The following is a 27,383-nucleotide window of genomic DNA, read 5'->3' on the forward strand; positions in this document are numbered from 1 at the left end:
CATTCTAAACCCCACACACATTTAAGAAATACCTCTCGCATGGGACATTTGCTGATGGTCTGAAGCTGCTTGCGAAAGGCTGTCTTTTTCATGGTGCTGGCTGTTGTGATGATAAACAGGGCGGGGGCAGGGGAGCCAAGGTGTTTCGACTCCAGGCATGACTGCTCTGGCGAGGATGGCTCTAGGTGTGCTGGTGGCAGCGGGGATGAATGCTGTAGGGAGATGGCCGTGACCAGGACAGCAGTGGTGGGGCAGACAGAGGCGGACGGCTGAGCGGTGTTGACTGGAAGTGTGGCTGCTATAGCAAGTGGTGGTGATGGCAGTGGGGACGCCTGCCGCCATGACCCCTGGGATGTCTTGACAACCATAAAGGTGATGGCTATCGGGCTGATGGTTGTAGGGGTCCAATCACTGTCGGTGGCTAGCTGGGATGTCCATAAGGGTGACAGCCGGGAGGCTGATGACAGGGAGGGTGCTAGCAGCAATGATGACTGTGGGGGTGACGGCCGAGGGTGCTGGCTGGAGGGTGCTTGCTAGGGAGATGATGGCTGTCAGTGTGCTGATGACGGTGGGGATGACTGTAGGGTCATGGTTGTGGGGTTGGTAGTGGTGGTAGTGATGACCTTGGTGATGCAAGGTGACCAGAAGCATCGGCCTAACAGGCAGACAGAGATGGCCCCACTCCTAGCTCTGGCTTCTGGTCAGCGGGATCAGCGGCTTGAGGAGGCCATGTCATGTCAAGTTGATTGGCCACCTCCAAGGAGACGGAGCAGGATGGGTGACGACTGACGTGAGATGGCAGGGTAGGGACTTTTCTCTGCTTGTTCAACCTAAGAGCCGTCTGTGTCTGAATCTCTGGAGACCGAAGTTGGGACTTCCTTCCTCCCTAGGGGCCGGCAGGGGCCGCGATTGCTGTAAGAGCAGGTCACGTGGCAGAGCTTCCTGTATGCTGCTGCCGCCGGGTGTCCATGGCCCGCACCCCCAAGCTGCCACCACAGCACTCAGAGTGGCGGCCAGAGGCTCGGTCCATGCCGTGCACCCTGAACGGTGCTCACGAGGCTGAGCAAGAGGCCTCGGCATCTCCACACCTAGGATCGCAGGGACGGAGCGTCACCAAGGTAGAGGACCATGTTGCGCCGCAAACCCTCCAATGCCAGCGATAAGGAGCCCACTCAGAAGAGAAAGGTGAGGAGCTTCTTCCTTCCCTCTGCTCTCTCAGCCCTCTGGGACTCCTAGAAGTGGGAAGCTCCAAAGGCCAGACGTCTGTAACCAAGGGTCATTCTCCCAAGGACAACGGTACAGGGGCCCAAAGGTTACTAAGAGTAACACAAGTACAGAAGAGACTTTCAAAATCTAGAGAATCAGGGTTACAGACCCTTTGAAGTCTAGAGTTATACAGAATTCAACCCTACAATGATGGGATAGAGATCTAAAATGAGATCTAAAATCAGGGGCCAGAAGTCTAGACTAGATCTCACAAAATGCACTTCTCGAGTTACATCCTTAGACTGTACTCAATTCTCTCTCCCCTACGCTGGTCTTCCCGCTGCTTCTGCCCAAGCCCGGCCTCTCAGGAGCCATCTCACTCAAAGGGCCCTGCTGGGCCACCCTGAGAGTCGCCATGATGCTCCTGGGGCCCCTGCCCTCTGGCCAGAGCCAGACTCTGCCCACTTGTTTCGGCTGGGTTGCAGCTCCCCAGGCCCACAGGAGAGGAGGTCAACCTGGAGGGGGGCCCAAGGTGATTTCTAGACTCAGGAAAAGGCTCTCCAAACCTGCAGTGGGATACAGGGGTTCAACAAGTTCTTCCTAGGCGGGAAGAAGTTATTTGTGAAGAATGAGAAATGAAGCTGGTGAGATGGGAAGTAGGGGCTAAGGAGGAAAAATTCAGTGGAGGGATTCTAAAGGCCAAGAGGAAAAGCAGCTGTTGTGGACAGTTGAAATATTCCTCTTCTTGGAGCAGAGGCCAGACTAGAAGGTTCCTTGAAGACTGCCAGATCTAGATTTTTCTTGTTGGATTTGAGGATTGCTAGACTTATTGATTATAGGACTCTCCCAAGCAACCAGCAGGTACATTCCACACATCCTGTGGGATCCTAGGACCATCCCCAAGCAGGCCTGAACCAGGTCCAAGAGATCTAGGCCTAGCCCCAGGCCCCACTCGGAAGGCCTCCAGGCCCGGATTGTGTCCAGCTGTTTTCCCCAGGAGCTCAGCCCAGGTGCCCAATGGGGGAGCCCTCTTCTCAGGGGAGCATCTCCCAAGCGGAGGCCAAGCCAGCTGAAGGACTGTGCTCCTGGGCACTGGGGTGTATATCCTGCCCCATCTCAGGTCCTGGGGTGGCTGCCACTTCCGGCCGTACTCTCCCCACCCCAGATGCTTCTCTAAGTTGCAGTGGAGGTGGGCAGAGGGGGTGGTAGAGATTCAGGAGTCTTCACACAGGCTCCGTCACCCCCATCCGAGCCCTGCTTGGCGCTAGGCCCAGCAGACTTACCATTGGCTGCCGCTCCTGGGTGAGCAGGTCCCACTTCCCCTTGCTCTCTGGCTGACGGGGGTGGGAAGCAGAGACCGCTGCAGGCAATGCTGGGCCCCAAACCACAGGGGAGCTGAGCTGGGGGAAACAGCCTGAGAAAGAGCTGACACTTTGACACTGGGACCCTGTGCCATCTCAGACAGAGGTGCCCAGGGACACACAGAAGCCGGAAGTCCCTGTCTTCTTCTCTGGCTTCCATTATCCGGATTCTGGTTTTGGTGGCTAAGCCTCTGGGATTGTTCCGCCAGGCTTCTCCCAGAAGAAGCAAGGCCCATGTGGCACTCTGAGGTATATATATCCCTCTAGGGAAAATCATCAAGGCAAACCCTGCCTCACCCCTGTCTGAGCCTGGGCCAGCCTCAAGAGCCACTCTCCAAGCCTCAATACTATGGAAATGGCCTCGGAGAAGCCAAGTTTCCAGAAGGTAGAGAAAGCATCTTCCCCATGCTCAGAGACAGCAGCCCAGCTCCAGCACTGTGACCTTGGGCAAGTCCCTTCTTCTTAGTGGCTGAGGTGGCATGGTGGAGGGGAAAGCACAAAGGCAAGGGAGGCCTCTCTCTCCTGTCCCTGCTCCTCCTCTCAGGCCTGCCAGAAGGGAATGTTCTAGGCAGGGGGCCAGAAAGTGGAGTTGAAATCCTACAGGTCCCAGCTGTAGGACCTTGGACAGTTCGTTGACCTTCTTCAGGCCACGGTTCCTTCACCTTGGAAAAGGAGGTGAGCTCTTGATCTTCCCATCTCAGGAGGCTGTGTAGAGGGCCTGGGACAATGAACGAGAGAGCGCTCTCTCATGGACACGCATGTGCACACGACAGGGTGCATGCTGCTGGCGTGGCCGGGGCGCGGGGAGCGCACTGCAGAGAAGACCAAGCCTCCATCCCAGCCCTGAAGTGGAGGAAACAAGACTTAAAAGCACTCAGAGCCTGCACTGAGGGAGGACTCAGCAGGTGCTAGGTGCCATGCACTCTGCCTGTATCTTAGCTCATTGGATCTTCATGAGAACCTTGTGAAGCAGGGGCAGATGTTGCCTCTATCTCGATTTTATGCCCAAGTCTCAGAGAGGTAAAGTGACCTACCCAAGTTCACACAGCTAGTAAGCTGCAGAGCAGGGATCTAAGCCAAAACTCGTTAGTCTCCAGAGTCTTAATCCCTTCTCCCTTTACTCTCTTATCCCCCTACTGATCCCAGAAGCACTAGAAGAATCTGAAGAGCATAAGAGACTCTACCCATGAGTAGGAAAGCGCACCTCTACATGACACTCCCACCAGCATACACATTGCATTTCCAGTGATTCCTCGTTGACTTCAGGCTAATGCCCCCGTTCTTTGGCATAGCTGGCCGGGGCCTTCCATGGCCTTTTCTGCTCCACCTCCCACCACATCAACTATGCTCAGAATGTTTCTGTCATTCTTCTTTAAACCCTTCCCAGCTCCTCCTGGAGAAATCCTGGCTCCCTTGCATGGCCCAGCTTAAATATGCCTCCTCCTCCTTGAAGCCCTCTTGAACCCTTCCTCCTCCATCTGTCCTGGAAGCTCCCTCCAAACACCACCGACAGTTTCCATTACACTCAATGCATTTCTATACCAGGAGGTAACTTACTGGGCTCTGAACACAGCTATGAACACACACAGCTTCCAGAGTCACAGACCAGGGTTCGAACACCTGTTCTTGCTGCTATCCACTGTGTAACTCTGCCTTGGACACTTCATTTCTGAGTCTCCGTCTCCTTGGCTGGGCAGTAGGGATGTTAAGATGGGGCTGTGGTGAGCCTGGAGTGAGCTGGCACACACGAAGGGATGGACAGGGTGCAGGGCACGTGGGTGCAGGGCACGTGGGAGGTGTTTAGCCCCTTTCTTTCCGGATTCCCATACATGCACAGGCCAGAGCCTGGAGCCCAGAGGGTGCCGGGTATGTGACTGGTACGCTGAAGGGCTGACGAGACACCTGGCAAAAGCCAAGCTTGCTTAGGAAGCAAGGGAAGAAGATGCTAAAGGGGAGCAGTGTGAAGTTCTGAGGGGGTGATCAGAGGAGTCTTCCTACAGAGGGCAGTGCCTTTGAAACCGGATTAGGAAAACCTTTCTCTGGATGTACAACATCAGTCCAAAGAAGTGTATAAATTATAAGTGTTGGACTCAATGAACTTCCATAAGGTGAACATTCCCTTATAGGTAGCACCCAGATGAAGAAACAAAGCACTTTCAGGGCACCTGGCTGGTTCCGTCGGGAGAGAATGCAACTCCTGATCTTGGGGTGGTGAGTGCAAGCCCCACTTGGGCACAGAGCTTACTTAAAACACCCACATAAACAAAAAGCACTTCCAACACTCCAGAAGCTTCTCTCATGCCCCTGCCAGTCACTACATGCTCCCTTTCCCTAAGGGTAACCACTATCCTGACTTCCAATGGCATAGCTTAGTTTTGCCGGGTTTTGAACTTTCTGTACAAGGAACCATATAAAGTGCTCTGGCGACTGGCCCCTTCTGCTCTAGAGTGTATGCATATTGTTAGGGAGAGCTGTATCTAGCTCATCGCTATGTACCATTCCCTCTGATGACTGCTACAATTCCTGTATCCATTCTACAGTTGGTGGGCACGTGGGCTGTTTCCAGTCCCACTGGATTTTGAAGGAAGGGAGAAACTGGCTGACAGAGAAGGAAGGATGGAGGGTTCCAGGTGGGGCACGCCCTGGGTGAGAGTGTGAAGGGGGTCAGACGAAAGGCTAAGCACACGTGGACATTTGCCGAGGGCTTGCTGTGTTAGCAGTCGCACTTTCTATCCTCACAGCAACAAACCAGGTAGGCACCCTGGTCTTCATTTTACTCACAAGGACACGGAAACCCAGAGAAGTGGAAGAATTCCCCCTGCTTTACACAGCTGGTCAACGGCAGAACCAAGATGTGACGACCTGCCAGCTCAGAGCCATTGAGGGTCGGAGAGGTTAAATAATTCATTAATAAAATAACATCTCAGAGTTGAACTCATCAACTTCTGATGCCAGAAAAGTAGCTCTTTCCAAGAGGCCCACAATACTCCGCTCCAACATGGAAAAGGGGCCACCGGTATAGGGTAGTACCTCCTGCCTGGCACAGGACCCCCAGGAAGGCCTCGCCCCAAAGGGAAACCAGGTGGAAAAATCCAAGGGCACTCGAGAATTTTACCTCATACCCGGGAGTGGGACCATTTCAGGGTCACCAGAGGCTTTCAGGATATGTGGGGTTGGCCCCGAGGTTGGAGGTAGGCTGAGCAAAAGGCCACCCGGGCAGGACCTCACCCTTAGTCACCTGGAGCACATGTCTAGTCCTTTCCATGTCCCTGGGCTGAGGAGTGGCCAGCAGGGCCCAAGTCCCAGCTCCACCCCATGGCACTTTTGGATTGTTTCCTCCTGCTTTGAGCTGAACCTGGGACAGAGGTGCCCTGACATAAGGTCTCCGGGGGCCAAGGGCCCCCCTCCCAGCCCCCAGACTGCAGATTAATGACAGGAAAAGGAAAGAACTGGGGCCCGGTGGTGAGTTTACTCTCCCCAACAAAGCCCACTTCCGTTGACGGGCCTACCCTCTGGCATGCTTTCCAGGCTCGCAGTCCCTGGGGCTTCTGGGGCGACTCTCAGCCTCCCGGTCTGCAGACCAAGCTGAGGGGCAGTGAAGGGAAGGCTGTAGCAGGTCCCATCAATCTATAAATAGCAGCCCGGCCTGCTCTCCTTGGGCCCAGGCCAGCCTGGTGCCCACCCCCTCTCTCTGTTCCCTCTTTTCCAGGCAATAAGAGGAGGAAGTTATCCAGGCAGCTGCATCCTAGCCATTCACGAGGAGGAAATAAACAAAAGGTGGAGGAGAGAGGGGGAAAGAAAGGGGGAAAAAGAGGAAAGAATAGTGGGTGGTGGAAACCAAGGAAGGAGGAAGGAGGAGAAGCATGGGAACCCGAGTGGTCACCTCATGGTCATGCCGTCCCCTGCCTATGCCCACTTGTGGCCGCCCCTTTCCCAACTCCCCAGTGTAGCACAGAAGAGGCTTTCTTTCTTTCTTTTTTTTTTTTTAAGATTTTATTTATTTGTTTGACAGAGATCACAAGTAGGCACAGGGGCAGGCAGAGAGAAAGAGAGGGGGAAACAGGCCCCCCGCCAAGCAGGGAGCCCGATGCGGGGCTCCATCCCAGGACCCTGGGATCACGACCTGAGCTGAAGGCAGAGGCTTTAACCCACTGAGCCACCCAGGCGCCCCCAGAGGAGGCTTTCTGACGGAGGCCATGGGTGCCGCATCCAGGCAGCCCTCGTGGCGGTAGTGTCTGACGGCCTGCCCGCTGACCTAGTTTCTGGTGCACTAGCTTGCTGCAACCTCCAGGAAGGAGTGACCCTGACCCTGATGGCTGATGTACCTTGGTCAAGACCTACCAGGAGAACCAAACTCCCCAGGAGTCCCCACTGGAGTCCCCAGGAGTTGGGGCCAATTGTGTGTGTGTTGGGGGGCAGGTGCTATTGTCAGTGGACCCCCCTTTCATAGGAAAGAGGATGTGAAACTTGTGTGGGTTTGGGGCTTCGGTTCCTCAAGCCCTTATCTCTTGTGTCTGCAGTCTATCCCGCTCTATCTTCCTGGCCATCTGTGAACCCTGGTTCCTGTGTATATCTCTGGTCTTGACTGTTGATCTTGATTCAGGGCTCAGCCTTACTTCTTGTGTGTAAAGCCCGACTCCTTACCTGCCGGGCGCTGGCTTCTGGCTGCTATCTTGCCTTGCGCATACATATATAGTTAAGAAAGCTCATTTCCTGAAAACAGTCTCATCAGTGCAAACAATCGGCCGGGTTTAAAAGTCCTAACACTGGCACACGTCATCAGCAGTCATCATCACGTTAGTGCCTAAGGTTAAAGGCCGAGATGAAGGAAGAAAAAACAGCAACATTCTTTTACTAAATGAGCTCCAATCATTCATGTCCGAAATCTGTTGGCACCTTCCCTTAAGAAGCCTCTACCGAGGGTTTCCAGAAGGCAGAATGCCAGGTCTTACTGACTCTGGGGACACAGATTCACTGGGCTGGGAGGCCTCCGCGCATTTGCCACCATTACCATGACAGGGACACCAGACTTGCCTTGGGTCCAGAGCCAAGAGGCGGCTGCAGGGTTGGGGAAGGTTTGCTCTGTGATGTAAAGGTGACGCTGTCATCGTGCTGAGGTGCGTCTCTAGCAGGAGATACGCTTTTGCTCAGACTCATCTGGTCTTTGCCTCCAGAATTCTGGGGACCAAAGTGCAGGTGCTAGTGGACGTGTGGGCTTTGTGTGAGGCCTGGCGGACGCTGGAGGCTCCTGAGGTCCAGCGCTTGCTCTGGGGGCCCGCAGTAGGGGCTGCTCTCAGCTGAAGAAGAGCAGGAAGCCAGGGGCCTCCAAGTACACCTTGACGCTTCAGCTCCTTGGCCCAGGCTCCGCAGGGCTCCCGTGGCGCTGCCTAGCCCTGGGGGGCTGCTCAGGAGGGCTCCCCTCTCCTGGCTCCGCCAGCCCTTCTCCACAAACTGAGGGCCACACCTCTGCTTTTTCCAGCTCTCCCTTCAGCGCTCCAGCAGCTTCAAGGATTTTGCCAAATCCAAACCGGGCTCCCCCGTGGTGAGCGAGAAGGAATTTAATCTGGATGAGAATGTGAGTTGCAGAGCCTCCCAGGGGGATCTGGCTGCGGCCCTGGGTGGGAGAAGAGGAGATCTGGGCATTGCTGAGGAAAGCCTGCTTACATACAGAAGGCCAGCCCTCCCGCCCGCCAAAACTCTGGGCCCCGAGAAATCACCCACATTGTTTTCAATTACAAATTACAGTTGACCCTTGACCAACACAGGTTTGAACAGCATGGGTCCACTTACATGCAGATTTTTTTTTCAATAAATACAGTACAGGACTATAAATGCATTTTCTCCTCCTTATCATTTTCTTAATAATGTTTTCTTTTCTCTAGCTTACTTTGTAGTAAGAATATAGAATATAATACAAATACATACAAAATGTGTATTAATCCACTGTTATCAGTAAGCCTTCTGGTCAACAGTAGGCTATTAATAATCAAGTTTTGGGGGAGTCAAACGTTATACACGGATTTTCATCTGCACGGGGTGGGGATAGTTGGCACCCCTAACCCGCACATGTTCAAGGGTCAACTCTAATTGTCAAATTAATCACAGATTCATAGGGCTGAGTACGGGACTGGGGCTAAGAGGGAAGGAGATGACGGCCTCTCATTCCCACCCCCCCCCCCACACCCGCCAGTCCTCTGCCAGGACCTGAAGGCCTCCTTCTACCCCTAAGTCCCAGACCTCCTCCTTTGTTGTCACAGATTCCAGAAGATGAGTCGGGTGTCCCTACCACAGAAGATGCTGGGAAGAGCGGCAAAAAGCTGGGGAAAAAGTGGAGGGCCGTGATTTCCCGAACCATGAACAGGAAGATGGGCAAGATGATGGTGAAGGCGCTGTCAGAAGAGATGGTGAGGCCCGCGGTCTAGGGGAGGGGCGGGGGGGGGAGGGAGGACACACAGTGCTCTGGCCGGGTGTGACCATGGCCACCTTGACGGCCACAGCTCGGGTACTGGGCCTGAGGACCTGATTCAATATGAGAAGGAAGGTCATATGGGAGGAGAGCTCACTCCGCCATGGACCTGGCAGCAAGACATGGTCCTAAGGGAGCAGGGGTGGGGTCTCAGGAGGGATGAAAGTCTGGGGAACAGAAGCCTCTGAGGAAGGCAGGCCTGAGGAGGACCAGTGGCGCTTGAAAGGGAGCTGCAGTTGCTCGAAGCAAACTCGTCCACCTCAAAGTTTCGCTTGGAACTAGCCTCTGGGATTGGGAAGACTGGATTGGAAGAGGGGCCCCTACGAGAGAGAAAATAGAGAAGGCTGGCTTGGGCCCAGGGGGAGAGGGTGGTACCGAGAGCTGTGGGGCAGGCGAGCGAGTAGCTGACGTCACACAGCAGCGAGTCGGCTGTGCTCATGGCTCTTACGGAAGGTTGCCCAGGCGGGGGTGTGACTGAGTCAGCTCGTACAGGCTCCTACCAGCTGAGGACAGTAATTGGTCAAAGTTTCAGGAACTTTGTGAGCCAGGTGTGAAACCCAACCATTACTGAAAATTACATTCTATAAACTTAGAATTAAATAAATTCTATGGAAAATAAAGAGGCTATGGGCAATCTTCAAAACCCACAATGTCCTGATTCTTATGCTACCTTTCAGTGTTCTCTGTGCACTTGAGGTTGTTTGCACCTATAGTCTGTGGGGCCGAGAGCCCCCGCGGTGCGCTGCTCTGCCCGCGACTCACTCCACGGTGGCGAATATTTACAACAGAGGAATTGGCAGCTGCTAGGAATCAGGGCTCGATTCCTAGAGAGCAGGTTGTGAAAGGGTCGCTGCCGCCCTGAAGTGCGTGGTGAGGCGGAGGAGCTCTGGAGTCTGGCCAGCTTGGTTGTGGGTTCCTGTGTGGCCTTGGGAACGTTCCTCCATGACTTCTCCTCTATAAACTTGGGAAGAGCATAGCGCTTACCTTCAAGTGTCGCTGTGCGGGTGCAGTGAACTGACAGGCGTGCCTGGCACGGAGGAGCGCAGCAGAAGGGAGTTCGTCGCCAGCGCCCCTGCGAGCTGGACTCTGCCCTAGCAGCGGCTCTGAGTGCAGGCTCTGGTACGGTAGCCCTTTGTGCGTGGACATCAGTGCTTTATGCTGACAGAGCACATTCAAGCAGCACCCTGCTCGAGCCCCACTGCGTGAGGTCGGCGGGCTGAGGACGGTCATTCCCACTTCACAGAAGCAGGGACTTGGGCTCAGAGATCGTGGTGCAGCCTAGGAGCTTCAGAGCTAGGGCTCGAGCCAGGCCCCAGTCCTCCAGAGAGGCCAGGCCCATTTCCACTGCTCTTGGCGCTGCCCCATGGGCATTCCAGCCAAGGCTGCTCAGGGCTCCCTGCCTCCCATCCCCTGCAGGGAGACACTCTGGAGGAGGGCTCAACCTCCCCGACATCTCCAGACTGCAGCCTGGACAGCCCCAGCCCTGAGAAGATGGCACTGGCCTTTTCTGAGCAGGAAGAGCGTGAACTCCCAGCACTTAGCCGCCAGGCATCCACAGGTGAGTAGGGGACAGAAGGGGACATCTGCTGAGTCTGGAGAAAAGGACTGGGTGAAGGCCAGGCAGGGGGCTGAGTAGGGGACAGAAGGGGACATCTGCTGAGTCTGGAGAAAAGGACTGGGTGAAGGCCAGGCAGGGGGCTGTCTGCGAGGAAGCTGAGAGAAAGGAACCTTTACAGTTTGCCTTCTGGGAACTTTCCCAGAAAAGCCCAGAAAGCCCTTTCCCAGAAGTCCTCTTCACGTTACATTTTCACAATAACCTCATGGTGCTGCCACTATTATCTCCACTGTATTGATGTGAAAACTGAGGCTCAGAAAAGTTTTCACTTGCCCAATATGACCCAGTGTTGAACTCAGGTCTGCCCTGGAGGAGCTGCCACTTGCCGTCACCAGGTCGTGGAGGGGCCCAAGGGAGAGGATGAGCCCCACTGCGCTCTCGGACTAGCCTGCCCCAGCCTTCCAAGGGGCGTTAGAGGCTACAGCCCCCTGGGCCTCTGACATCCCAGGCTGGGGGGGGGGGGTAGAGAGTCTCCAGCTGGGAAGTCTCAGCCTCTTAGACTACAGCCCTTGGTTTGCTGGGCTCAGGGTGTCACTTGGCATCTTATAATGTTCTTCATCCTGTCCTTCCCAGAGAGAAAGAGCCCTTCTGAGTTTCCATGTGATGTTGTAACTAGATGCTGAGTCTTATTATGTACAGAAAGTAAAATACTAATTTAGGGTGTGGTTTCCCAGGTGGAAGGCATCTTCCGGAAGCACTGGACTGGGAGTCAGGAGACCCAGAGTTGAATGGCCCCAGTGCTACCAATTATAAAGTGAGAGGTCTTCGGCGCTCCGTTGGCCTGTCTGGTTTCAGTGTTCCTTATCCGTTCATTGGGCCCAGCTGGTGTCTAGAGGCCCTCCCAGTTTGCTCATTCTTTAGTCGGTGAGACAGTTTTCCTTCTGTGGTTAACTGTTTTCTTATCTGAGGCCCCAAAGTTGAGGTTGTGCTCCTGTAGGGTGGCCTTGGGATTTCTAGCCACAACCCCCGGCAGGAACCTGCTGGGCACTGCCCCAGCTGTCTTGGGACAAAGGTGACCCTCCTCCCTGCCCCGTCTCCTGCAGGCAGTGAGCTCTGTGGCCCCAGCCCAGGCTCTGGCAGCTTCGGAGAGGAAGCACCTGCCCCGCAGTACACAGGGCCCTTCTGTGGCAGGGCACGAGTCCACACCGACTTCACTCCCAGCCCCTATGACCATGACTCGCTGAAACTGCAGGTAAGGCTGGCATCCAGGCCTCTCCTGAGCCTGGCAGGCTGTGCCCATAAAGGAGGCTGTATTGAGCCGGGATAGGATGGTGTCCACGGAGCCCAAGGGAATATCCTTCTCCTCACCCCTGCTCCACTCTGCTCTCCTGTCCTCCCACAGAAAGGAGATATGATCCAGATCATTGAAAAGCCACCTGTGGGCACGTGGCTGGGCCTGCTCAATGGCAGGCTGGGGTCTTTCAAGTTCATCTATGTGGATGTGCTGCCTGAGGAGGCTGTGGGGCCCGTCCGCCCCAGTCGCCGACAAAGCAAGGGCAAGAGGCCCAAGCCCAAGACTCTGCATGAGCTGCTGGAGCGCATAGGCCTGGAGGTTTGAGCTGGGATCTGCGGTGGGGTCTAGGACCCGGAGAGGGTTGGAGGCTAGTGCACGGTCAGCTGTGTGGGAAGGGAGGGGTCCCAAGCGAGGTGGCTCCTAAGTGGCCGCACTGGTGGTCCACCTCTGCCTGCAGGAGCACACGTCCACCCTGCTGCTCAACGGCTACCAGACGCTGGAGGACTTCAAAGAGCTGCGGGAAACACACCTCAACGAGCTGAACATCACGGACCCGCAGCACCGGGCCAAGCTGCTCACAGCCGCCGAGCTGCTGCTGGACTACGACAGTGAGCGGGTCTAGGAGCCGGGTGGGGGGGAGGGCACCTGCAGTTATTCCGGGGAGGGGAGGCCTGCCTCGGCCTGCCCCCTGACCACACTCAGCCCGGGCACCCCTCTGTGGGGGTCAGGCCCTTTCCACGCTTGAATTCCAGTCTCGGGCAAAGTCTGCCGACAGAGGGGCCTTAGAGATGATCAGGTCCAACTCCCTTATCTGTTGGGGAGACTTAAGGCCAGCGAAGGAAAGGCATGTACTCAAGACCTCCACACTGGGCAATAGCAGAGCCAGGAAACAAGCGCAGCTTTCCAGCTCCTAGCTGGGTGCTAAAGTAGTTTGAGCTCCTGGGCGGGGTCACTGGCTTGGAAACCACCCCTACCTGGTTCTAAGCCGGAAAGGGTGAGAGGGGCAGGGTTGGTGGGGGGTGCCCAGAGGGAGAGACGGCCTACAGTGGACTTCCCAGAGTCCCTACCCCCCTACACAAGGGGTTCCTGGGGCTTCTGAACCCCTCCCAGCTAAGGCCCAAGCCCCTCCCAATATTCCATCTCTTTCTTTGCCCCGGCAGCCGGCAGCGAGGAGGCGGAAGAGGGTGCCGAAAGCAGCCAGGAGCCAGTGGCCAACACAGTGTCTGAACCCAAGGTGGACATTCCTCGAGACTCTGGCTGCTTCGAGGGCTCAGAGAGCGGACGTGATGAGGCAGAGTTGGCAGGCGCTGAGGAGCAGCTGCACGGCCTCTCCCTGGCCGGGGCGCCTTGAGGCAGAGGTGGCAGCACAGGCCGAGGCTGGGCCCCAGCAGCAAATATTGCAGGGATGGACCCGGCCTCCCACGGTGGCCCAGATCCTGAAGGACTGGTGCTGAGCCTGGCCCTGCTCCCCTAGGAGCAGCACCAGGGCCGCAGGGGCTAGCCAGAGCCCCCGTAGGCTTGTCTGGAGGGGATGAGGAGGCACCCAAGGGCACATCCCACCCGCCCAGCCTGTTCCCTCCACCACCTACTGACAGCACAGAACTTCTGGGCACTGCTTGCTCCCAGCCACAGCAAGTGGGACATGGAGGAGCCACCCTACCCACATCTCTCACCACCGAGGCCCCCAAACCCTTCTCACTCCCACACCACTTTCCCCTGTCACACTGCTCCTGGAAAGGGGGCCAAGTCAGTGTTTCAAGTCAGTTTCAAAACCCTAGGGAAGCTGGCCCTTTAAAAAGACCCGAACTGATCATGGGTGGATAGATTTCCCCAAAGGGGTGGATAGATTTCCCCAAACAAGGCTTGAAGAAAGCCGCATGTTCCTTTCCCACATTCCTTCCCCTTAACTTTTTTTTGGAGGTTTGGCCACTAACTGGTGGGGATTAGAATGGATTTTGCTGGGGGCCTTGCCAGCTCTGACATTCTGAGACATTAAATGTCTGTTCTCCTGTTACCTGTGGCCCAGGACACCAGTGGGGTTTACTGAGGGAGCTGAAGGGGCCTTGGGCTTCCAAATGAAATGGCTCCTCCCGCTCATTCATTCCATGCCTCCCCACATAACTCAAGCCAAGCTGCAGCTTCCCCCAGCTTAAAACAATGCCCAGACCTCCTGCAACATGCACTCTCCCCTTCCACTCCTGGCCCCATCCAATGACACTTTCCCTGAAGCCTGGTGGCCAGTGGTCAGATCTGGCTTCCAAGGACAGAACTGCCCTTTGGAAGTCACATGCAAGTCTGAACTCAGACTTGGCTGCCTGTATGGGTTCTTACAAGCAAAGAAAGCACAAAGCTTGACCCTGGGGAGTCTGCTACCCCAGCTTTGCTTTGCAAAAGGTTTTAATGTACCCTGAGCTCCAGAAGGGGAGGAAGTACATCTGTTGGTGGGGCCTCCCTTGACCTCAGTACCAAGTCTGCCGTGAATTCGCAGAGTAACCCTTCCCCCGGGCCCAGCTGGCCTGGGGACAGTGCCCACTACATCTAGGACTGCCTGCTTAGTGAACACACTTCTGGACCTACTACGAGGAACTTTGGTAAAAGCTAGCTTGGGGGAAGGGTTTGGGTGTAAATATGAGGGGATGGGGGGATGAATTGGCAGCAATAAACATAGGTAGAACTAATTACAGTCTCCAGTTATCTTTCCTGTGGGGAGAGGGTTAGGGGAGGGTCAGCCCAGTATCCTTTAGAGCTGTACTTGGCACAATGACCTCCATTGTCCTTTCAGGGCCATCTGTCCCTTTCTTGAAGATGCCCACTGCCATTGATCCCGCTGACCTAAAGCCCCAGTCTGAAGCACTAACGTCTCTACTCTTCCCACTATCGAGCTGTCCCCTGAGTATAGGCACCCAGGGCCATAGGCCTTGCTGGGATCGGAGAGTGGCCTCCTCCTAGAATGATTAACAAGAGCCTTGAGGACTTCTCCAGCAAGGAAGGGCCAGCACTAGAGGCTGTCCAGGGTCCAAAAGGGAGAGATTTGGATTCGGCTGGGCCTTCCCTCTGAGGCCACCACCTCTTGGGTCCCACCTTGTGCCCACTGAAGCTACACCATTTCCCAGGCGGTGGGACAAAGACGACGACCCCTGGCTTCCTTTGTTTCTGCCGGAGCTAACTGCATCAGGGAGGGCAAACTGGACTGAGAGCTGGCCCTAGAGCAAAGACAAGGCCACTCTGCTTCCAGGCTTTGTTCTCAGCTGCACTCACCCCACTTCCCTTAGTCGCTGTGGGCAGCAGGAGACGGCAAGCATTACCCTCCCCAAAGAAACAAGGAGAAGCCCAGCCTCAAAGCTCCAACAGTGCTGACTACTGTCACTTAGCGGGCACCCACACTGGTGCCTGAAATCAAGCACTTTGCCTTGATTCCCTCAGATAATAATCACAGTACCCCGCTGAGGTACATACCATCATCTTCTCATTTTACAGAGGAGGAAACTGTAGCTCAGACAGGTTGAAGAAGTTGAGTAGGGAGTCTCATGAGCTTTCAGAGGTCCTCGGCCCTTCGGAGGACAATCTGACCCTCTGTAACGGGGTTACAGACCCAGCCATGCCCCCGCCCCCCAAGGATCAGATCCTCAGAAAGAGCCACACAAGTGCACACAGATGTATGGACAAACATACAACAGCTTTGTCTGTAAAAGTAAGAAACTGGAAACAACACAAATGGGGAATCAGTTAGATACATTACAGTTCGTTCACACAATACTATGTAGTCATTAATGCAGAAAAATATTTAGTGACACACGGAAAACCTTCATGATTTTTTATCGTTTAATTAAAAATGTTTAAATTATATAAATAATGTACAAACATTCTTGTTGTAAAAGAAGTCTGTGCTTTATCATGGGGGAAAGGGGAATACTAAAACATTATTTTTAGGGTGATTCCATTTTTATTTAAGAAAAGGAAAACATAAAAAGAATAAAAACTGGAAAGATCTGCACCAAAAGGTTACCGCTGAGACAAGTGAGATGGGACTGGGGGAGTAAGGGAGAGAAGTGCTCATTTTCTATATTCTTCTTTTGTTTGAATCTCAAAAGTATCTATTATTCTATATCTACTTAAAAAGGAACAACATTTTAACTTTTGAAAAAAATAAAACCAAATAAATAGGCCCAAACCTCTGGCCTCCAATTTGGGGCAGCAGCAAAGTCATCCTTTTGGCCCAGGCTTCTGGGAAGGTGGGGAGTGGGGGGTGAATAATGCCCAAAATACTTAAAATTCACACACCAGCAAGGGGACCTCATCAGAGGAGATTCCTTTCAAACTCCTTGGGTAGTAATATCTATTAGGTGTAAGCTGGGGAAAGGAAAATATCAGCAAAATCAGACTGAGAAAAGAATGTGAACTCCCCTCCCAGCCTAGGGAGGAAAGTGGGAGCATCTCAGAACTATCGGGCGCCAGTTGGGTCTACAGGTTGGATACAGGCTAGAAATAGATAGTCCTGCAAGAACTCCAGTGACCACAGGACTTTGGGAAGGGCAGGTAAGGAGGGGCAACGAGGAAATGTAGTCTACAGGCCAGGGCCTGAGGGAAGAGAAAGGCAGTGCCAGCTGAGGCTGCAGCCCATGGCCTGAAGCTCCTCTTCCAGGCAGGGCTTCTGGAACCTCTTCTCCAGCCCATGGACATCTAGAAGATGCCAAGAGGTCCCCTAAGCCCAGCAAACCAAGGGCTACTGTCCAAGAGACTGAGTCATCCCAGCTGCAGACCCTCTACCCCCACCCCCAGCCCAGCATGTCAGACGCCCAGGCAGCTGTAGCCTCTAACTCCCCTTGGAAGGGTGGAAGTGGACTAGTCCAAAAGCACAATGGGGCTCTTCCTCTGACCTTGGGCCCATCCAGGGCCTGGGGACAGCAGGTGGAAGATCCTCTAGGACAGGCAAAGCCTAGCAGTTAAGAGTCAGGGCCCACCTGAGTTCAAGTCTTGCCTTTGTCCCTTAGCTGGGTCATCCTGGACAAGTCACTTAACCTCCTCAGGCCTCACTTTCCAAATCAGTAAGGTGAGGATAATAGTACCAGCCCCATGAAGTTGTTACAAAGACTGAATGAACCAGTGTATGTAAAATACTCAGCAGAGTGTCCCGCAAAAAATCAATGCCTAGTGAATAATAATGTGTCTGATCCCCTAAATCCACATCACCTTGCTCCCTCCATTTCACTTCCTTCAAGGCCCATCTCACCTTGAACCCCTAGTTCACGTAGTGACCAAGAGCAAAGGCTTTGGAGTTAAACTAAAGTGTCTTCGAATCCTGGCTCTACCACTTGCTAATTACATGACTTGGGGTAATCATATACATACACATTTCTTTTCTGTAAAATAAGAATAATAATCTATATTGCAGTATATAAATGTATAAAGCCAACATACTGCACACCCTAAATGTATGCAATGTTATATGTTAATAATATCTCAATAAAAACTAATTAAAAATTAAAATTAAATTTAAAAAACAATGATCTAACAATACCTTCCTTTTTGAGTTGTTAGAGATACAAATGAGATCAGCATATGAAGTTCTGGCCCAAGCTAACAATAAATAGTGGCCTTCTGACTTTCTTGTAACCTCTAGGGTACTGAGCTCAAGAATGGCCACAAAGGCCATGTCCAAATGCGCTTGTCTGCAGACTGACCACTACACTCTAGAGGCAAACTGCTATCCAAGCTTCCAGATGCTGTTGGGATTCAGGGTACAGGGTGTCAGTTCTGGTGCCCAGAGAGGCTGGTGATGGAGAGAAAGCCCACATGAGGAGTGGGGGGAAGCCCTGGATCTGCCCCGTTCACAATAGGATGATCAGCCTTGAACACTAGACTTATTTCAGGCAATTTCCTTGGACATCCATGGGCTACCAGAATGAAGAGGATACAGGCCAGTTTCAAGAAGAAAGAGTTAGAGCCCAGCCAGCTCCTCCCCAGTTCAAGGTTAGGAGCAACTTCCTCCTCCCTGGCCCATCAGGGAAGCAGCTGGGGGCAAAAGCCCACCCCACCTGAATGAACTTGCTCTCCCCGTTTCTCACAAGCTTCCCTTAGACTTCCCCAGATAGGTTCTGATCAGCTCCCCCAAAACGCCACAATGAAGGCTGTCAACTCCACAAATTCTCTCTCCTCCTTGCCAAACCCTACAGCAGTGTGGTTCATCACTGGCCCAGCCCCCTAGCCATGGCTTCCAACTCTCTCACTGATACAGACCCCCATACCCAGATCTTTCGCATGAGTGGAGGCCATGGCAGGGCCAGTAGAGACCAAGGGCATAAAAACAAAAGCTAAACAGAGTTTTAAAAGGAAAAAAGGGCACTGATCACTGTAGTCTCAGTGAGGTCCAACACCTTCCCCCCACCTAAGTCAGGAAATTCAGGATGGGGTATGAGGTTTCCCAGCTGGGAAGAAGAAGGGGCTCTCCCACCTCTCCTTCACAATAGAGGTCACCTTAGCTTCTCACACAACGGCGGCCACATTCTATATTATTCAGCCAACAACACAATCAAGTGGGAAGGAACTGCCTCCCTTCTAGACTCAGCCAAGACTCCTCCTCCAGGAAGGCCCTAAATAAATGGAATTCTATAGCACTTGATACGTAGGCTTCATCTTTTCCTATAACTTCACAGTTACCAATATAGCATTTGTATACCATTGCCTCTGGGACCTGCCAGGGATAGCGTCAGAAGGAGCCCAGGGCAATGACCCTCACAAAGGACAGCCGACTCGACTGTGGGAACCAGGCAAGGCAACTTCCTGACTTTCTGTGCTAAAGAAACCCCACCATCAGTTCAACCTAAGTGCAGGGATCTGGAGAAATATTTAAGAGATTTAAGTTTAAAACAAAACCCAACAACCACCCCCATATCAGACTGACTATATATAGTCAGCTCTCTCTATGCCTAAAATGGAGAGATCATTGGTAAAGTTAATCCAAAATGGAAAAAAAAAATCATTGTTTGTTCTTAACTCACAAGAGAATGGGGTCAGTAATGCAATTTCTCCTAAAGTTAACCCTAGCACGCAGTTTTCAACAAGTACTTATTGAATGTCAAATAAATGAACAGGCTCTCCAGTAGACACCTGGAGTTATTTAGACCTCTCTGTCTGCACCTGGGTTATGCCAGAGAACTCTCTGCACTGGGAGTCCGAACGTCTGGGTTCTGGTCTCAGCTCTACCAGTGACTGTCTATGTGAGCTCAGGTAAGTCACAGTACTTAATTTGGTGAGAGAGCAAGAGTAAATGAGAACATGTTCCTTTTAGCAACATCATTTAACAGAGTCCTGGTTTTATGACAATCACCTTGCCTCTAATTTGGCACAAAACTACAACCCTTTAGTCACACTGGAACAACCAGATAGCTGAAGATGGGCAGTGGCTGGCAGAAAAGGCAGTGAGAAGGGGGCCTGAAGGAAGTGCAGGGGCATGGAATGTCAGGGAGGTAATTCTACGCCATGTTTCCAACATTGTAAAACCACTTCTAAATCAAGGCCCCCTCATGTCCTGGCTGTGGTAGAGTGTGAGCTCCAAGCTCTCATTTACTAATCGAGTAGAAAACCTTCCCAACACCAGAAGAAAAAGAGAGGGTTTGGACAGCCAATTCACAGAATACAAATGGCAAGAAACATAAGGCAGAGAGGAGGTGCAGAAAATGTTTGCCTTCATTATTAACAAAAGAAATAGAAATGAAGTGACGCTGAGACACCAGTTTACAACTATCAAGTTACCAAATGTTTAAATGAGATGTGTTAAAGCAGGCTCTCCAATACACTGCTGGCAGGACCAACAGTGACAGGCTTTCTGTAAAGTGATTTGGCCATGTTCATCAAGAGGCTTTAAAGAGTACTCCATTTGACTCTAGTGATTCCACTTCTGGGAATCTATCCTAAGGAAATAATCACAGACATCATTCACAACATGATTTATAATAATGAAAAGTGAAACTCCTACATGGCTGACAATAGGGGGATATGTATATGTTATGGAATCATGAAGTATTTTCAAATAATTTCTAATGATATGGAAAATATTAAGTAAAAAAAAGCAGGGGGAGCCTGGGTGGCTCAATGGGTTAAAGCCTCTGCCTTGGGCTCGGGCCCTGATCCCAGGGTCCTGGGATCGAGCCCCGCATTGGGCTCTCTGCTCAGCAGGGAGCCTGCTTCCCTCCCTCCCTCTCTCTCTCTGCCTACTTGTGATCTCTGTCTGTCAAGTGAATAAATAAAATCTTTTTTAAAAAAGCAGGATCACAAAGTCTATAGTTGAATTCCAATTATGTTTAAAAATATACACGCACATGGGAGCACCTGGCTGGCTCAGTCAATAGAGCATGAGATTTGATGTCAGGTTTTGAGTTCGAGTCCCATGTTGGGGTAGAGTTTACTTAACTTAAATATACAGAAAAAAGACTAGAAAGAAATACAGTAAAACATTAACAGTTATATCTTGGTGATGGGTTTATAAGTAATTTTAAAAATCATCTTACTTTCTTATACTTTCCCAATTTTCAACAATGAGCATGTGTTGTTTTTAAATCTAAAAAGCACATTAAGGGTGTGAGGGGAGGGGGATGTTAGTCTGTTGAGTTTTCCAAATATTGAGAGGTAGAAAGGAACCTTTGATACAATATAGTGGTTCTTAACCCTAACAGCCCCAATCCTCCATGGTAGATACAATATTTTGTGACGCACCCTTTGTCACCCTGAAACGACTTTCATAGGTAATATAACCTGCTCATACACATAATTTCCAGAATAGTAATGTAATACACTAATTATAATATAAAGGAGGAAAAAAAGGAAGTTTAAGATAATATATATTTCAATATGCAAATGCCTGGGCAAGACTATACTAAAAGATATAATAAAGCAGTCTGAGGCTTCCACTTACATACGTAGATCCACTATCAATGCAATTGCCACAAAGAAAGACAAATACAGGTACATTGCACTGACAAGGATTCTCTCCTTCTCCCTCTGCCCCTCCCCCTGCTCACTCAGTCTCTCTCTCAAATAAATAAATAAATCTTTAAAAAATAAATAAAATTGTAAAAACATGTTTTGTGATTTGTAAAATAATCAGGCCAAATCAATTACACTAGGTTTGCCCACTTACATTGATGTCCTATAGGACATTTGAAAATTCACAGATACAGATTTCTAGTTCCCATTCCCACTGCATATTTATCCAAAATATGAAATTCACAATGACTCTCTTTTTGGTGAGTTGGGCTTGCATCCTTTAAAAGTAATGATATTCACAGTTTAAGCTTTTGATACTATTTCTAAAACCTGCTGCCTAAAAATAGTAAGTGGTTCCTAGAATGTAATCTTTTTTAAAAAAAAGATTTATTTATTTATTTGAGAAAGAGAGCGCGCACGCGCTCATGTGGCAAGGGGATAGAGGGAGAAAGAGAATCTCAAGCAGACCTCTTGCTGGGTGCGTAGTCCACGACTTGAGATCATGACCTGAGCCAGAACCAAGAGTCGGATGCTCAACCGACTGAGCCACCCAGGAACCCCTAGAATGTATTCTTAAAACTGATACAGATGCTTCTAGATTTATCGAAAGCATTGCTCTTCTTTAGTAGCACCAAGCATAAGGGCAAATTATCGGTTTTTTGAAACAATTTACTGTGATCCCTTGGTGATTTCCCCTAGCCTGGCCCCATCCTCGGAAGTATTAAATGAACAGAGCTGGAAGAAAAGGACTAACAGGGCTAGGCCATGGGGAGATAGAGGATGCTAGGTTGCGAGGTTACCACTTGCGCCAATCTAAGCAGTCCCAGAGGAGTACCAGACACAGGACAGGTCCCTCTCCCTGCCCCACCAGGCTGAGGGCTCTCTCAAAGGAAGGGGGTCAAAAAGTGGGAGAAGGGCTGGTCACTCACACTAGGCACAGGTAAAGAAGTGAGGCAGAAGCACAAAGAAACAGACATCCCTGTATTTCTAAAACCATTCAAGCCTTCATTAATTGGCTTCACCCCAAAAAGAAAGATTTCTTTATTAAGAAATACCAGAGTGAAAAACCTACCACACATACACATTTGTAGATTCACACAAAAGTGCAGAGTTTTACATATTAAATTGCATTTAAGTTAGAAAATAGATTTAAAAACAAAATACTTTTTTTTCCGCAACAAGGTAAAGAGATTTGGTCAGTAGGAAAAGGGACCTTAGGGGCAAAGGCAGGAAGGGCAGGGCAGGAAGAATGGAATTTAGCTGCTACAGAATTAGAACCCACGTCTGCCACTGGGAAAAAATGCAAAGGGAGAGATGACACTCTCTGCTAGGGCAAAGAAGGCCCCCGGAGCCAAGTGGACATGAAGAAATGGTCCCAAACAGCCAAATCCCACCACTCCTTAGGGGTTTTGGATCTGTGCCAGCCACCCTGGCCCGGGGAAGTGGGGTACATAGGAAACTTAAGGGATGGAGAGGAAGGGGAGAGGTGGAAAGAATGTCATGTATTGAAAAAAGTGAACAATTTAAGGCCTATTCCCCTGGGAAGAACCAATTCTTCAATCCCCTCTGTGATCCATAACTCAGACTAGGTTCCAGCTGGTGCGTGGTATGAATGGGACAGATCTTCAGGCCAAGGCCTTAAATACAGAGGATTTATAAAGGGAAATAAAGAGGGCAGGGAGTATGAATAAAGCAGAAACTTTTAAAAAACTGATTTCACACTAGAGATATGGGATCTCCAGGTTTACCCTTCATCTCAGAGAGAAAGCTTCTCTGACAGACCTCAGGGTCAGCAGAAGAGTGGCTGAGGTTAAGTTGAGCGAGGAGAGAATCTGTCCTAACCCAAAAGAAAAGATGGGCTGAGACAGGGTAGGCTGAGAACTGACTAAAAAGGGTTCATCTGAGTGTCAGGTTAACTGGAAAAACCTAACAACTTCCAAACTCTTGAGGCTTGGCCTTATTCTGAACTAACTAAAATCTAACTACAAGGATAAACCTGAAAGATTCACAAAAACAATGGGAAAGTGGAGGGAGATGGGAGAGGAATCTGAGTCAGAGCCAGTCTCTCCCTAAGGACTATTACACTCAAACCCTGCTACAAGGAAAATAGGAACACATACAGAAAAACCTGGAAGCAGCCAAATTTCATTAATTTTAATTAGCTAGGAAGGGTGAGATAGGCATTGGTAAGGGGTCTTGACTTTAGACCATTTAAAAAGAAATATATACCATCACTTATAAAAGATCACTAACAAAATATTTCCAAGAGGAGGCCCTGATGAACCTGCTTCAATAACCAAGACTCATTTGCAATTAACAGCATCCCTCTGCATAAAAACAATATCCTAATAAAGAACAGGTATTTTTCAGTAAATATAATCCCCTCTGACCCTCCCAGTCTTGTTAACACTGTATATTGCCTTGAAAGCCCTTTTCTCATAGCCCGGAATAAGGTCAACTTCAGCCTGAATGTGGTGTAGATCAAAGCTGTCTCCCCAACTCAAAATGGAAAGTATGGGTAGTAACAAGCAACCCCTTCAACCCCTGCCCCCACCCCACACAGTCATTCACAACCTCATGGTGGTTCTTGAAATGGAAGGGGGAAGGAGGAGGCAGGCAGTTTGCATTAGACACAGTTTAATCACCTTCAAATAGATTAAAAGTTCTGGTTTATACTCCCCCCCCCTCCCCGTAAGTCATCCAGACAGGACCCTGGCTTAGAAAGAGAAAAACACAGGTGCTTTAGGAAATATAGCCACATATAATACATAAATCTTCTTCCCTGAAATAGAGCAGGTCCTGAGCAGAGCTGACTGGGGACCATGGGCCACCCCCAGGGTGAAGCGGCTCTGGGACTCTGCCGGTGGAAGTGCTGGAAGAGTGGGGCTTGGAGGAAGCCCCCGTGTGGTTACCAAGCCCGAGGTGGGCCAAGGCCTTGGAGTGGGTTTACCCTGGAGGGCAGCAGTGCTGGGCTTTCCCTCCTCACTCAGCCGAGGCCTAATGGAAGTACTGGTTATTCTTTTTTTTTTTCTTTTTTTTTCTTTTTTGAGGGGACATAGGGGGAGAGGAGAGGAGAGCCTCTCTGTGCCTTGGTTTCCCCATTTGTGCATTCAGGGCCTCTACAGGCCTCACACAGGGAGTCTGAGGGGGTAGTGTTTAAGTGAGCACTCAGGCTTCCTCTGAGGAAAAGGAACCACCAAAGTGCAGACTTTTATTACTGCCATTCCTGCTCTTAGTGGGAGCAGGAGTCAAAAGGAAAACAAAAGGGGCTAACGAGAAAGGAGAGATGAGACAAAGAGTGCGAGGGGCCATGCCATTGGCATCTCATAAATTCTTACTAAGAATGGCACAGGTATTAAAAAGTTTCCAGACAGTCTACAAGAAATGTGAATTGTTATCTCTACAGTAACTACTTACATATATCTAACTGGAAGAGTGGGGCCTGGGTGTTAGAGAGTGGGCAGGAGACAAAGGAGAAGCTACATGAATAAATACAAGTGGAAGTTACCTGCCCCGTTCCTGAAAGGATTTGCTGGCAATGTTGGCACTTTGTAGCCAGGAGAATCCCCCAAGCCCACTCTCTAGCCTCTTCAATTCTGAAGGCCCCAAGAATCTAATTAGGATTCCCTGGTCAGGGTTCTCTGTGACTGTCTCTGGACTCATGACATGCAGCAGCCTGAAAGGATTTGAGCCAGTCTCAAGAACCTTTAACCCCAGAATTGGACCAATGATCCCAAGCAGGAGAGCTGGGATCTGGAGGAAAGAGAAGGGAGTCTAAGGAGACTCTGTGTCTGAGGCCATGGAAAGCCAGTGCTGGGGCCCAAGAGACCCATTTGTCCAGTTACCAGAGGTGACTGACATCTTCTGTGACTGCCTTGAGTCCAGAAATTAAAAAAAGCTTGCAGCAAGAAAATGCCAGTGTGCAGTTGGGTGAATAAAGACCAAAGGAAAACAGTAAAAGGGACAGCTCATTTGCTCTCTGTCTCAAGTTTATCTTCTCCCCTTAAATCTCTCACAGTCCTAATTAAACACAAACAAAAGTCTCTTCCATAGATAGGCTACTTCTCAGCTTCAGTCACCTCCTGTGGTGGCTCTGGGGGCTCTGGGGGTGGCATCTCTTCAGGAGTGCTGGTGTCCTCCGGCATCTCGTTTGGGCTCAGATGTTCTGTTGGGGCCTGAGAAGGAGAACATATCAAATTCAATACAAAGCTCTCCCTTAAAATCCAAATAGAGATAATACATAGATACTGAACTCTTCCTCTGAAACCATCAACCACACTGATGCTGCAGATACGTAGCCTCCGGCAGCAAACTCAGAACCAAGACTGAACTACAGTCTTCTCAACAGAATGCAACCGAAGTGTGCGTTCTCTTCTTCATTGTTGTGGATAGATGTTTCCATTATTATTCACGATAATAATAAAAGGGGGCACAAATAATTACACAGACCCCTCCACCTTCACAACAGACTGTTATAACATACTTGTCTAACAAGGCCTGACCCAGTGGTTCTCAATCTTTTTTTTCCCTCTAAAACACAGCTCACTAGAACAGTGATTCTAAACCGAACAAGGTACGCTGGCAGATGGTAAACGTGGTTGGAAATGCCCCTTGAGTGATTCTAAAATACTACCCTGCCCTACATTCAACTTAGCATCACTAACTTAGATTGTTACGATTTAAGAAAAGATTCATCAGAAAAATGATATTCAAAATGATGATAGTAATATATAAACAAGAGTTTGCTTTACTTCAAAAAAAAGAAAATTCAAAATTTAGGAAAGGCAAAGTAGAGAACAATTATTTACTTTACAGAAATCACTTTTTTAAAAGTAGGATTCTAAAAAATAAATCAATAAATAAATAAAAATAAAGGTAGGATTCTATTTGAAAAGAAAGTTCAAATCTACTAAAAATCTAGAATAAACAAGTTCAAGAAGTTTTCAAGATATAAGATCAATATACAAAAATCAGCTGAATATACTCCCTATGTACAATTCAAAAATGTAATTAGGAAAATAATTTCATTTGCAATAACACCAAAAAGAATAAAATACTTATGAATAAATGTAATGAAGTATAAAACTTACACTCTGGGGGTGCCTGATTGGCTCAGTCGGAGAAGAGTCTGAGCCCCACGATGGGTGTAGAGATTATTTAAATAAATAAAACTTGGGGCGCCTGGGTGGTTCAGTGGATTAAAACCTCTGCCTTGAGCTCAGGTCATGATCCCAGGGTCCTGGGATCAAGGCCTGCATCGGGCTCTCTGCTTAGCAGGGAGGCTGCTTCCAACTCTCTCTCTTCCTCTCTGCCTGCCTCTCTACCTACTTGTGATCTCTGTCTGTCAAATAAATAAATAAAATCTTAAAAAATAAATAAAACTTAAAAAAAAAAAACCTTATACTAGGGGCTCCCAGGTGGTTCAGTTGGTTAAGCATCTGACTGTTAATTTCAGCTCAAGTCATGGTCTCAGGATCATGAGAGGAAGCCCCACATTTGGCTCTGTGCTCAGCACAGAGTCTGCTTGAGATTTTCTCTCCCTCTTCCTCTGCCCCTCCCCCCGCTCTCACGTGCACGCTCTAAATAAATAAAATTTAAAAACTTATATTCTGAAAAAAAAACTTATACTCTGAAAAATACAACATGTTGAAGAAATTAAAGAAGACCTAAAAAAGTGAAGACAGCCATGTTAATAATGGTTTAGAAGATTTAATCTTATTAGAGAGACAATACTCCAAAAATTAATGTATAGATTCAATGCAATCCCCATCAAAATTCCAGTTGGCTTCTTTGCAAATTGACAAGCTGACCCTAAGATGCATATGGACATTCAAGGGACCCAGAAAAGCCAAAACAATTGAATAAATAAAGAATAAATTTGTACTACTCACACTTCCTAATTTCAAAACTTACTACAACACTACAATAACCAAGACGGTGTGATACTGGCACAAGAATTGATATATTGATCAGTGAAATAGGACTGAGACTCCAGAAACAAACTCTTGAATTTACAGTCAACTGACTTTTGACAAAGGTGCCAAGACAATTCAATGGGGAAGAAATAGTCTTTTCAACAAAGGATACTGAGGCAACTAGATATCCACATGCAAAATAAAGAATTTGAACCTCCTACCTCACACCATATATAAAAATTAGCTCAAAATGGATCAAAGATCTAAACATAAGAGCTAAAACTATAAAACTCTTGGAAAAAACAGAGGCATAAGTCTTTGTGACCTTGGATTAAACAATGGCTTATTAGGTCTGACAACAAAAGCCCAAGAAACAAAAGAAAAAAAAATAGATACATTGGACTACGTCAAAATTTAAACTTTTGTGCTTTAAAGGACACCATCAAGAAAGTGAAAAGACAACCCGCAGAATGGGAGAAAATATTCGCAGATCATATATCTGATAAGGGACTAACACAGAGAATATATAAAGAACACTTGGCACTTAACAATAATTAAAAGAAACCAAATTGCCCAATTTAAAAATGGATAAAGGATCTGAATA

The 27,383-nt window shown here is 49.7% G+C and overlaps 2 protein-coding genes across 3 annotated transcripts in view; one reads left to right on the forward strand and one right to left on the reverse strand.

Moving 5' to 3' along the window:
* Window positions 1–939: 939 nt before the first annotated feature.
* SASH3 (SAM and SH3 domain containing 3) lies at window positions 940–14,554 on the forward strand. The gene is made up of 8 exons (XM_045995984.1): window positions 940–1,185; window positions 8,047–8,142; window positions 8,825–8,971; window positions 10,450–10,591; window positions 11,692–11,840; window positions 11,991–12,200; window positions 12,340–12,490; window positions 13,043–14,554. The coding sequence occupies exons 1-8, from the start codon at window positions 1,129–1,131 to the stop codon at window positions 13,231–13,233; spliced, it is 1,143 nt and encodes a 380-aa protein (XP_045851940.1). The 5' UTR covers window positions 940–1,128; the 3' UTR covers window positions 13,234–14,554.
* Window positions 14,555–23,003: 8,449 nt separating this feature from the next.
* ZDHHC9 (zinc finger DHHC-type palmitoyltransferase 9) overlaps window positions 23,004–27,383 on the reverse strand; it is a 33,420-nt gene continuing 29,040 nt past the window's right edge. For both annotated transcript variants that reach the window (XM_045996050.1, XM_045996049.1), the window contains one exon: window positions 23,004–25,039. In XM_045996050.1, the coding sequence (XP_045852006.1) occupies window positions 24,923–25,039 (117 nt within the window). In that variant the 3' untranslated portion in view covers window positions 23,004–24,922. The remainder of the gene's footprint in view (window positions 25,040–27,383) is intronic.

This window comes from Meles meles, chromosome X, assembly GCF_922984935.1.
Source record: "Meles meles chromosome X, mMelMel3.1 paternal haplotype, whole genome shotgun sequence".
NCBI lineage: Eukaryota > Metazoa > Chordata > Mammalia > Carnivora > Mustelidae > Meles > Meles meles.

Excerpts from the sequence above, each read along its gene's own strand:
- SASH3 (XM_045995984.1), top strand. The coding sequence starts at position 1,129 with ATGTTGCGCCGCAAACCCTCCAATGCCAGCGATAAGGAGCCCACTCAG. Across the intron at positions 1,186-8,046 it reads AGCCCACTCAGAAGAGAAAG|CTCTCCCTTCAGCGCTCCAG; the intron begins GTGAGGAGCTTC and ends TGCTTTTTCCAG. Across the intron at positions 12,491-13,042 it reads GCTGCTGCTGGACTACGACA|CCGGCAGCGAGGAGGCGGAA; the intron begins GTGAGCGGGTCT and ends TTGCCCCGGCAG.